We start from the raw sequence: 12,651 nt of genomic DNA, 5'->3' as shown, positions 1-12,651 counted from the left end.
TATATAACGTCTGAAATTCTTTTACTATATGAGCAAAATTTGATTTTCATTAAAACTCTATGGAGTACCAAAAACAAAGAAAATGTCAGGGAAGACATACTGACACCAGGAAGAAGGGACAGTAGAGAAGATAGAAGTCAGTGGTAGATAGTGCTGCCATCTCTACATACAGATCTTTAATGTGAGTCTTCCCCAACATTAACCTGCTCCAAATTCACAGCAATTCATTCTGGGACACAATCACCATAAGAGCCCAAAACAGAACTAAAACATACCTAAAATGGTTAGTGTCATGAAGCAAAACCATTTTAGTAGATAGTTTTTAAAAATTATTTGACTACAGGTGATGGAAAACAGGAGGTGTTTATAAATCTAATTTGTCACATCCCTACTCTTTCAGAGTTCTGACTTACAGTGCTGCGTATTTACTGGGAATCATAAAGTTTCTATTTAAGTCACCACTTAATTAGCTTGCTTTGTGCTTTTAAATTTAAAGTTCAGTTTTACAGCACTTCCAAATGGACTCCTTCTGAGAAAATATACACAAAGTTTGTTTCTTGTATTTGGAATTTACAATGAAGTCACAAACTTCACCAAAGCTTAGGCCACAGACACCTGTTTTTTGCCTTAGTGAAGTTATGAAACAACATGATAGGAATACAATTTGCTCCTGGCAAGTACTGTTTGCTTAGATCACACTATTATTAATTTAAACAAAGTAAAATTTGTTAGTCTGACTGTGCTATACAAGCACAAAAATGTGCTATTTTATGAGGATTTAGTCTCTATAAACCTGTCTGTAGAGAAACAGGGTCCTTTTTAGGTTGGAGGATGGGCTGTGCCACAGTAGCAAATCCTAACAATGACCCAGTAGACTTATGTAACTCAAATAGCATGGTGCAGGATCACTGAAATTTGGGGGTAAGAAAAATGACACGCTTCATTGTGCTCCTGACGTTTTAACCCTTTAAAAAAAAGTCAAGTCAATTTGACCTCAAAATGGCAAACATTCACTCAGAGCAGTAGCTACTGTACTGTAGTTCCCTATTTTGCTACAGAAGGCAACAAAGGGGGCAAATTGGTCTCTACTAACTGCAAATATGTAAGTCCCTGCCCACTCTACAATTTTTAAATTAAGTTATATTTTAAAGGTAAAAATTCTTCTATTATTTCCTATTCAGACCTGAAACTAATTCTCAGCTTTGCCAGTAACATTTCTAAATATATTTTGACTGAAGGAGCGCTCTTAATTTGAAATCTATTTCCTATTTGATACTGTAACAGAGTGGAAACTGGAAGTACAAGTGGTACCAAAAAAAAAAAAATCAATCCTTCCCTCAAGCAGAGAAGCTTTCCCCATTATCAGTGCATGGATTCTGCCGGAGCTCAGTTTGATGCTGTTTGACCTAAAAGTTGGAAATAAGACACCACCACCTACCCTGAGAGGCAAGCTGAGTAACCAGTTCCCAGGAAAGGCATTCTTGGGTAAGAGCAGCCCACTTCAGTGTAATTGTGTACAGTCATTTTCTCCTGTATAGTCAATGACGCCCCTACGCCACAATCAGTTACACGTTTAACTTTACGCACAAGTAATTCCAGTTAAAAAATGGAATTACTGAAGTGTGAAAAGTTAACCATAAACATAACTGCTTGCAGTAAGAGCTTCAGTTAATCAGTTTCTCCTTTTATTTGTGTGAAGGTGAATTTTTTTTTTAAAATAGGAAAATCCTGCAAAGCCAAACACAGATAGAAACAGTTGTACCTACAACTAATTTTAGTTTTCAGGTTACTCAATTTGAAGTTCATAAGGACCTGTTCAAAAGATGATCTAACATGTTAATTCAAAATTGAGTTCACCTCGAAATGGGTCAAATGCTCCACTGAGTCTGGTTAATGTGGGGAAAAAACAAGCCATATTTCAGGGCTAAACTTTATTTTGAATTTTCTTTGGCAAGTCATTTCAAGGAAAAATTCATTCATATCCATTACTAGATTGCCATCAAGAGCACTCAACAGTTTGACCCTCAATTTCCTGATCCCACAGCATAGTAGACTCAAAAGTGCATAACAGAATCAAAACCCAAACAACCTCATTCATATTTGAGCTCAAATTGCATTTACTGAAAGGTGTCTGGCAGTTTAAAACCTCCTCCTGTTCATGTGGTTTAAATATGGTTAAACTGGTTCACATGGGCAGGACATCAGTTTAAACAATCATTCACAACAGCGGATTTGAGCTTTTTAAAAACCACTTAACTTTTTTGAGTGCCTTATTCGCAGTAGTTACTTAAGTCAGCCCAGCTATGTCGCTCAGGGATGTGAAAAATCCACACACATGAACGATGCAGTTAAGCTGACCATCTAGTCCAACCTCTAACTGTACAAGTTTATTTGGACTCTACTTTTTTGAAAGCTTGAAGAAACTTAATTGTGAAAAAGCAAATGAAGCTTACACCTCATCCCCCCCTTGTGCGGCTATTCCACAGATCTCAGCATTTGGACCACTTTTTCTCCGTAATTTCTTCCCAGTACATCTAGGGCTTATTGATAAATATAAGCCAAGCAGAAAATTGATTACAGGGATTGGAAATAACTGTCTGCATAAGCAGGCCAAAAACTTCAATAATCCATGGTTTTGCCATACTGTAACCAAGACCCCCACTTTATATGTAAGTGTTAACAAGCCCTTTGTGCCATCCTAAGTATCTTCCCCTTTGAGGTTTACCTTCTAAATACCTCTACACTTCTACCTGCTCTTCCTTCTGATCACTCAACACTGCAAAGTTAAATTTCACTTCCCATGCTACATCACTCAAGACTAGACAGCTCTCTGTAATTTAACTGCTGCCACACATTTTTAAAGTTGCACTTAAACTAAATAAGATTTTATTTAACACTGCATATAGAATCTGGAAACAGAAGAGACAATATAAATGAAGTAGATTAATCCCTGCTGTAGTACATTTACTTGGGCTCTGTCCACTGACTTTTGTATCCAAAATAACTCAGCTAAGGTATAACCCTGACTGTATATGTGAAAGAGATCTAATTCTTAAAAAAAAAAGTAGCAGAAAAATCTCTGCATTTCAGTGGAGCTGAAAGGTCACAATCATGATTTCTTAATAAGCTTTTTTATGGTTCTTAATGCCATTGTATCTGAGCATCTCACATTCATTCTCAAAATGGGGAAGTAACCATGAAGCAAACAAATGACTTGCCCAGGCTCACAGAGTTTGTGGCTGACCTGGGAACAGAACCCAGATCCTCAAGTCAATCAGGGTCTTAACCCTAAGGCCATTCTTCCTCTTTGGGCTCCAATGGGCTAGGCTGTACAAATACACAAGGAGAAACTCCGTCCCCAAAGAGTTTACAAAAACAATAGAAGTGTGAAACAAAAGGAGGAAGGGGGCAGCAGTAGGAGTGTAACAGTACTAAAAATCACACAATAGGAATCACTTATGTAGGCTAACTACTGTACAACTTGGTAATATTTAAATTGAAAAAACCCTTCCTTAATATCAGATATACCCAACTGCCGATGAATTTAGCCATCATAAGTAAGCTAATTGCTCCCAGGTGTCACAGCAGAAGAGGGTCGCAAGGAGGCAAATGAATGAAGTGAAGGCAGACCAGGATGGATAAAAACCATTTTTTTATTTAAGTTAAATGAATTTAACTTTTTAAAAATAAACCTTTAAAAATTTTAAAATAAAAATTTGAAATTATCACACCAAAAATGAGGACGTTAGTTAACAGAAATTAAAAGGTACAGTGCCAAAAGTGAAATCCCTACAAGATGCATGGAAAATTTTAAAAGACACCATAATAGTGGCTCAACTTAAATGCATACCCCAAATTAAAAAAAAAATAGTAAGAGAACCAAAAGAGTGCCACCATGACTAAACAAAGTAAAAGAAGCAGTGAGACATACAAAGGCATCCTCTAAAAAGTGGAAGTTAAATCCTAATGAGAAAAATAGAAAGGAGCATAAACTCTGGCAAGAGAAGTGTAAAAACATAATTAGGAAGGCCAAAAATGAATTTGAAGAACAACCTAGACAAAGACTCAGAAAGTAATAACAAAAAAAATTTGTAAGTACATCAGAAGCAGGAAGCCTGCTAAACAACCAGTGGGGCCACTGGATGATCAAGATGCTAAAGGAGCACTCAAGGACGACAAGGTCATAGCAGAAAAACAACATGAATTATTTGCACCAGTCATCATGGCTGAGGATCTGAGTGAGATTCCCAAACCTGAGCCATGCTTTGTAGGTGACAAATCTGAGAACTGTCCCAGATTGAGAAGTTGTTAGAGGAGGTTTTGGAACACACTGATGAACTAAACAGTAATAAGTCACTCGGACCAGATGGTATTCACCCAAGAGTTCTGAAGGAACTCAAATGTGAAATTGCAGAACTACTAACTGTAGTTTGTAACCTATCATTTAAATCAGCTTCTGTGCAAAATGACTGGAAAATAGCTAATGTGATGCCAATTTTTAAAAGGGGCCCCAGAAGTGATCACGACAATTATAAGCTGTTAAGTACCAGCCAAACTGGTTGAAACTATAGTAAAGAACAAAATTGTCAGACACAGATGAACAATTTGTTGGGGGAAAAATCAACATGGTTTTTGTAAAGGGAAATCATGCCTCACCAGTCTACTAGAATTCTTTGAGGGGGGTCAGCAAGCACGCGGACAAGGGGGATCCAGTGAATACAGTGTATTTAGATTTTCAGAAAGCCACTGACAAGGTCCCTCACCAAAGGCTCTTAAGCAAAGTAAGCTGTCATGGGATAAGAGGGAAGGTCCTCTCATGGATCTGTAACTGCTTAAAAGATAGGAAACAAGAGGTAGAAATAAATGGTCAGTTTTCAGAAAGGAGAGAGGTAAATAGTGGTGTCCCGCAGGGGTCTGTACTAGGACCAGTCCTATTCAACATATTCATAAATGATCTGGAAAAGGGGTAAAACAGTGAGGTGGCAAAATTTGAAGATGGTACAAAACTTCTCAAGTCCCAAGGAGATTGCAAAGAGCTACAAACAGATCTCACGAAAATAGGTGACTGGGTAACAAAATGGCAAATGAAATTCAATGTTGATAAATGCAAAGTAATGCACACTGAAAACCATAACCTCAACTATACATATAAAATGATGGGATCTAAATTAGCTATTACCACTCAAGGTACGCCCACATCTTGAATACTGCAGATGACGCAGATGTGGTCGCCCCATCGCAAAAAAGATACATTGGAATTGGAAAAGGTTCAGAAAGGGCAAGAAAAAGGATTAGGGGTATAGAATGGCTTTTGTATGAGGAGAGATTAATAAGATTGGGACTTTTCATCTTGGAAAAGAGACGACTAAGGGGGGGATTCGACAGAGCAGGGGAGGCCAACCTGTGGCTCCAGAGGCACATGCAGCTCTTCAGAAGTTAATATGCGGCTCCTTGTATAGGCACCAACTGCAGGGCTGGAGCTTTTGGTGCCAAGTTTCCAATGTGCTGGGGGATGCTCACTGCTCAACCCCTGGCTCTGCCACAGGCCCTGCCCCCACTCCAGCCCTTCCCACCCCCTCCCTTGAGCCTGCCATGACCTCACTCCTCCCTCTCCCCCCAAGAGCCTTCTGCACACCATGAAACAGCTGATCAGGAGGTGTGGGGAGGGGGAGAAGCTGATCAGTGGGGCTGCTGGTGGGTGGGAGGCGCTGGGAGCAGGCAGGGGGAGGGGGAGGAGTTGATGCAGGGCTGCTGACATATTTCTGTGGCTCTTTGACAATGTACATTGGTAAATTCTGGCTCCTTCTCAGGCTCAGGTTGGCCACCCCTGTGACAGAGGGCTATAAAATCAAGACTGGTGTGGAGAAAGTAAATAAGGAAGTGTTATTTACTCCTTTTCATAACACACAAACTAGGAGTCACCAAATGAAATGAATAGGCAGCACATTTAAAACAAAGGAAGTATTTTTTTCACACAACACAGAGTCAACCCGTGGAACTCCTTGCCAGAGGATGTTGTGAAGGCCAAGACTATAACAGCATTAAAAAACAAAAAAAAGAACTAGATAAGTTTATGGAGGATAGTCCATCAATGGCTATTAGCCGGGATGGGCAGAGATGATGTCCCTAGCCTTTGTTTGCCAGAAGCTGGGAATGAGCAACAGGGGATGGATCACTTGATGATTACCTGTTCTGTTCATTCCCTCTGGGGCACCTGGCATTGGCCACTGTCAGAAGACAGGATACTGGGCTAGATGGATCTTTGGTCTGACCCAGTATGGCTGTTCTTATGTTCTATCCTAAGGCCTAAACTTATTATAATCTGTTAAAATAATTTAAATTCAATTAATATTCAAGCCATACATATTTGCTGCCAAAGTTTTAAGTAAAGTCAAACCACTGAACCAGTGGAAGTGAGTGGCTAAGCATCTGGAACCAGGGTTTGTTGAAGTGCTAAACAGTTTTTGACAGTAGTTGCCTCTTATTCAGATGAAGGCATATTTTCAATTTATTCATCTAGTTTAGTTAAAAATTAAGAAACAGACTGGGAGTTGAAAAACAGAAAAACTTGTTTTCCTCTTCATATCTATGACTAAAGAGGATGCGATCTACTATTTCTAAAATCTTGGTAACCAGAAAATCAATTCACTTCACTAACTACTAATGATAGTTCCTGTTTAAGTAATCAGTTAGTTTTAAATGCAACACATTTTGATACACTTTCTTCTTATGCATCTCTAGCACTTCTAAGGTTGTTTTATTTAACTAAAAAAATTTAAAATGCCGTTTTTTGTTCAATTTTTTAATTGAATTCCAATTTCCATCCAAATACAGTTTGACACATCACTGGCAAAATAAAATAAAAATCAATGTGTTAGTCACCATTTTCTAACAATAAAAAAAATAAAAAAATAAGCATCAAAATAAATATATGTTATGCTACATAACTGCTTAATGTGTGCAGACATAGTATTTGCTAAACGGGGGGGATAAAGCACCAAGTGTATTTAAAGGCCATAGTTAGTTGAAAAACATGTTTTAATGGTTACCAACCAATGAGAATCAACCTCTCTTTAAGAAAAGAACTAAAAAATACAAATACAAAACAAGACTAAAATCAAATATATAAATCAGTGTTTCTGGCTTCGGGATTTAAATCATTATCAAAATAATCCACTCTTGGGTTGTTGCTTTACAGATTAGATTAGCAATTAAATTAGTGTTGCTTATGTAAAGGCAGTGTGGACAAAATAGATATTTGTGGGAAAAGTGGACAAATGGATTTTCCGAGGTTAGCACTATTGACAAAGCAGATAAGAGGCACAGCTAGAAGGCAAAAGATGACAAGCACAGAAGAACAGATATGCAGTGGTTTGAAGGTCACAAAAAGTGAGGGGAAAATGGGGAGTTAATGTAAAGATCAAGGAGAGAACAATACGGGTGACATTATCAGGTTTTCAGGCAAATATGACCTTGGGGATACAATGCATTTTGTATGAAATGGAGGAAAATTATGTGTCAGGCAGATTAGAGTTGCAGTAATCAAAAGAGGAGACATTGAGTACCTGGATGAGAGTTTCTGATGTCCGGATAAAGAGGAAGGGTCATATCAGAGGGATGTGGAGAAAAAAAGCAACAGAATTTAGACAGAGGCTGGATGTGTGGGGCAAGGTGCAGGAAGAATTCAGAGATGACCTACAGCTGAGTAGCCTGAGTGACACAGAGGCTGACAAAAGAATGCACAGATTAGGGTGAGCTTTGTGGGGAAAAAAAACCAAGGAACTCTCTGGTAGACAATGCTGTATTCAGTCCTTGGACCCGCTGCAGACCCTCTCAGCTGTATATGGACCTGGACGGATAGTTGGGGATTCCAGTACTGTAGCCAGCTGTACCATCTCCTGCCCAGCCATCAGTACAGGGAAACAAGTAGAAGCAGACCTGCATGCACTTCAGCAATCCCCAGCTGGTAGTTGGCCTTCAGAGGCATCTAAAGCTAGGGCATAGCTTAAAATAGTACTTAAAACAGCTCTAAGCTATCTTGAGGTGGCAACCTGGAGGGAGGCAACCTGGCATCTAGATATCCCCCTAATCAAAGAGTTGTCACACCTCCTTTGTTGCACTCAGTGGAAACTAGGTGCAGCAGAGGATATTGAGCTCACTAAGTTTAAATTGGCAGTGAGACATCCAGGACTGAGAAAGGAGGGAGCACCCTGACAACAGTCACTGAAGAAATAAGAGAGGTAAGGCAAGGACAGTAGAAAACAAGGCAAGGACAGTATCGCTGAAGCCAAGGGAGTTCAAAAAGGACATGTTACTGTATCAGCAGAACCAAAGAGGTCAAGGAGAATGAGAATGTAATACAGAGGCCTAGAGATTTGGCCAGAAAGAGGTTGTGAAATACCTTGGTAAAAGTAGTTCCAGTGTAGTGGAGGAGGGGAGTGAGTTGCAGGATTTATTTAATCATGTTATTCTCTGTGGTTTCATTTTTACCTTGAAAACCTTTTAATATTAAAATGTATTCTGTTATCATTGAAATGGAAATCAAAGACATTTTACTTTGATCCAGGAAACAAAACAGAATCCAATTACACTTGCATCCTAGTAAAATTCTGTTACAGATACTTAATTTGTGGTTAAAATTTTCAAAAGCACTAAAGAGATTTGGATGTCTAAATCTCTTAGATTACTGGAAATTGTACCCAGTACATTGAAGAAGCTGTGCCCTGATCCTCAGATTAGATCCACACAGTCAAAACCCTGTGTCTGCACAGAGCCCCATTGAAATAAATGGGTTCACCAGCATGGATACAGTTTAAGGATCATGGGATCAGTAAGAAGCTGAGTTAGAGCAGTGAGGAAAATATTAGCAACCTTTAATATAAACCATGCACGCTGCAAAACCTTGTGAAATTACATGCTTTAGACAGGCTATACAGAACTCTCAAACTGCATAGGCTTAAAGGCCTGATCTCTGAGGTGCTCAGCACCCTTAACTCTCATCGGAAATAGCAAAGCCTTGTCTACACTAGGTAATTTAAAAAGTAATTAAATGATAATACCAGTGATAGAACTGGTGGGAGATCTAATGCTGACAACAGTCCAGTGGGATCTAGCATTTTTACCATCACACAAATTAATCTTGCTAACAGCAGCTTTACCAGTGGTAGGTAGCTCATGGACATCTTCCCCTACATTTCTGTACTACTAAACTGAAGTATTTTCCCCTTTATACAAGATTTACTCACATGTAAACATTACTAAAATTGATAACCTCACCACTACCTTCCACTCTCATGCTGCACATCCAACAAGTCCTGACAGTTCTTTGACTGTGGAAATCCTCAAACAGATGGCTACACAAGAATAATTATACCAGGAAGCTTACTTTTAGAATGGTTTTACCCTTACTGTGGACAGAACATTATTTTTAATTTTTCATAAATGGCTTTCTAATAGTCTTTGCAGCGATGAAAGAGGTATACAATTAAGTCACTGCCCAGTAATTTTGCCTTGTTGAAATTTCCATGAAACTACACTAAAAGTTATTTCCAAGAGGTAACGCTTCATTAAACAACTTTAAAATGCCCAAATCAGTACAATTCCATTAAATGTTTAAAGAGAAACACTAAGATTTTCCTATGTAATGTTGCATATTATAAAATATTTAGAACATAAGAACAGCCATATTGGGTCAGATCAAAGATCCATCTAGCCCAGTATCTTGTCTTCCGACAGTGGCCAATGTCAGGTACTTCAGAGGGAATGAACAGAACAGGTAATCATCCAGTGATGCATCCCCCATCACCCATTCCCAGCTTCTGGCAAACAGAGGCTATCCTTGCCCATCCTGGCTAATAGCCATTGATGGAGTTCTTTTTTGAACCCTGTTATAGTGTTGGCCTTCACAACATCCTCTGGCAAAAAGTTCCACAGGTTGGCTACGCATTGTGTGAAGAAATACTTCATTTTGTTTGTTTAAAACCTGCTGCCTATTAATTTCATTTGGTGACCCACAATTATTGTGTTATGAGTAAATAATGCTTCCTTATTTACTTTCTCCATACCAGTTATGATTTTATAGCCCTCTATTATATCCCCCCTTAGTCGTCTCTTTTCCAAGCTGAAAAGTTCCAATCTTCTTAATCTTGCCTCATACAGAAGCTGTTCCATACCTCAAACCATTTCCCCCCCCTTTTCTGAACCTTGTCCAATTCCAATATATCTTTTTTGAGATGGGGTGACCACATCTTCACAGTATTCAAGATGTGGGCGTACCATGGATTTAGACAGAGGCAATATGATATTTTCTGTCTTATTATCGACTCCTTTCTTAATGATTCCCAACACTGGCAGCTTTTTTGACTGCTGCAATTTTACATCAAAAGTAGACAAGTATGGGAACATCAGAATTCCTGTTGCAGTGAACTTTACAAGGAAAATGGCTGCCAAGAAGTAAACAGCGTAACTGTGAGTAAGTAACTTTCCGTATTGGTTTCAATGGGAAAAGCACTGAATTTTGAATATGTATTAGATCAATTTTGCTATATACTTTTGTGAAGTCTATTTTAATTTAGCTTGTTTTAAATTTATTTTACTTTACAGGCAGACAAGATTTGAGAGCTTTAAAATAGATAATGAGGTCCCCATTTCCCCTCCCCAGAACCGGTGTTCCTTTGAAGTGTCTCCCTATAACCTAGGCACTCACTTCCCCCACTACTAAAGCCTGGGCGAGAAGTGGGGGTGATAGTGCTGATTTGCAGGTAAACTTCTCTTAACTCACACCTCCATTAAAAAATAAAGTTCACTAAGAAGGGAAGAGCAGAATCATCAACTTGTTTAAGTACTCTATATATGTGGTCTCCATCTCCTCTGAGCTTGTTTCCATCACTCCTCCCTGCTTCAGAAACTTTGGGTTTTCCCGCAAAGTGAGTATGGATTTAAAATATAGCTCTGACTGGCAGAGCAGGCTCTTCAATACCGGAAGGACGGAAGGAAAGAAAGCTGGAAAGTGAAGAAAGCATTTCATAGTAACACCAGTTCTAAGGGGGATGATGTACAATACCAGATTGTATCTGCCTATAAAATAAACAAAAACAAGTTAATGAAAAGTTATTTCCCACAACAGCATATTAAACACACAATGAAGTTGATGTAAACGTAATTAAAATGAGGTATTTGCTGTACAAAAACAACGGGGAAGAGATTCCCTCCATTACAAATCTGTTCAGGGGAAAGACAACCTCTGTCGAACAAGTACGTTTTAATATTTTCATTGTTAAATGTAAAAATAAAAGGAGTACTTGTGGCACCTTAGAGACTAACAAATTTATTTGAGCACAAGCTTTCGTGAGCTATAGCTCACTTCATCGGATGCATTCAAATGAGTTGTTTAAAAAGATTTTATAGTACATTACTCTTCTAAAATTTAGAAAAGTCACTAGAGTTTGTTTAAAAGGGCACAATCTCTTAGTATAAGCCCAAAGTTTAAATTTATTTTACAAAGGCAAATAAAATATTCGTTTCTAAACAGCTTAATTGGGTTTCAACTATCCTCTGGAGACTGAAACCGAGTTATTACTAGTAGTTCATGGCATCTAGAAACTGAAACAAATTACACTTCCTATTGTCCAAGTTGACTCGAAAGAAAACGTGCTTGCCAACATGGATGGCAAAAGCGAATTTTAAAAAGTTTCTTCGGTTTAACTAGTCTAAAAGGCCAGCACCCACCGTGAGTCGCATGCAAGGCGTTTCCCGACTGTATTTGGTTAAATATGGAAATCTAAGATTTCGTACAATATGTGTTGGGGTAAGGCGAGAACGGGCCCATTTTTCGATTGTGCCACCATCCTACAGTAAGGACCTGCAGTTGGTCGGGGGAGCCCTAAGTCTAAAGAGCGAAAAAACCGCCTGTGCTCCCCGCTTCCCAGAGCCACTCCTCCCACCTGCTCCCGTGCACACGCCCAGCGGACCCCTGCAACTCGGCCGCCCCCTCCCCCAGCCACAGAGAAGGCCCGGCCAAGCTACTCACCCAAGGCCTACACGGGGGCGGGTACCCCCTTCGCCACCGCCACCCCCGTACCGCGCTGCCCACCCCAGGCCGCTGCCCCTAGGCGACCGGCCTCGTAGCTCCCGCTCACCTGGTCGCCAGCGGCTCCCTCTCCGGACATGGCGGGTTAAAACAGGGCCGAGCAGCGGCCCCCAAAACAGATTAAAACCCTTTAAAAAGCGACCAGCGCTGCGGCGGCTCCCCGGGTCCCGCCAGCCACACGGCCGCCGCCGCCGAGTCCAGCAACCCAGGGGCCAGGAACAAAATGGCCGCCCAGCCGCCCCCGATCGGCTTTCACGGGGAGAGGAACGGCACCGCGCGGGGGCTGCTGGGAGGCCGAAGGAGCAGAGCGTATGCGCGAAGATTGTAGAGAGGGGCGCCGCGCTGCGCGGAGACGAGCGGAAAAGGAGGAGACGCAGGGAAGAGCGTGTCACGCACACCCTCTGACCTCAGCACGCCGCAGCGAGGCGGAAGTGATTGGTGCGTGTACAGAAGCAAAAGGAGGCTCCCGTGGGTGGGCCGAAGGAAGCAGTTGGTACTCTCCCGAGCTGGTCGTGGTGCGCTCGTGCACTGTAGCGTCAGCCTCCGCTTCCCCGCGCTAACTG

At 40.5% G+C, this 12,651-nt stretch overlaps 1 protein-coding gene across 1 annotated transcript in view; it reads right to left on the bottom strand.

Moving 5' to 3' along the window:
• Window positions 1-12,446, bottom strand: part of CSTF3 (cleavage stimulation factor subunit 3) — a 77,023-nt gene extending 64,577 nt beyond the window's left edge. Inside the window, exon 1 of the mRNA XM_048853467.2 lies at window positions 12,138-12,446. Within this exon, the coding sequence (XP_048709424.1) occupies window positions 12,138-12,167 (30 nt within the window). The 5' untranslated portion in view covers window positions 12,168-12,446. The remainder of the gene's footprint in view (window positions 1-12,137) is intronic.
• Between the last annotated feature and the right edge of the window lie 205 nt (window positions 12,447-12,651).

Source organism: Caretta caretta, chromosome 6, assembly GCF_965140235.1.
Source record: "Caretta caretta isolate rCarCar2 chromosome 6, rCarCar1.hap1, whole genome shotgun sequence".
Taxonomy (NCBI): Eukaryota; Metazoa; Chordata; order Testudines; family Cheloniidae; genus Caretta; species Caretta caretta.
Note: the sequence above shows the minus strand (reverse complement) of the source record. Positions and strands in the feature narration are given on the sequence as shown.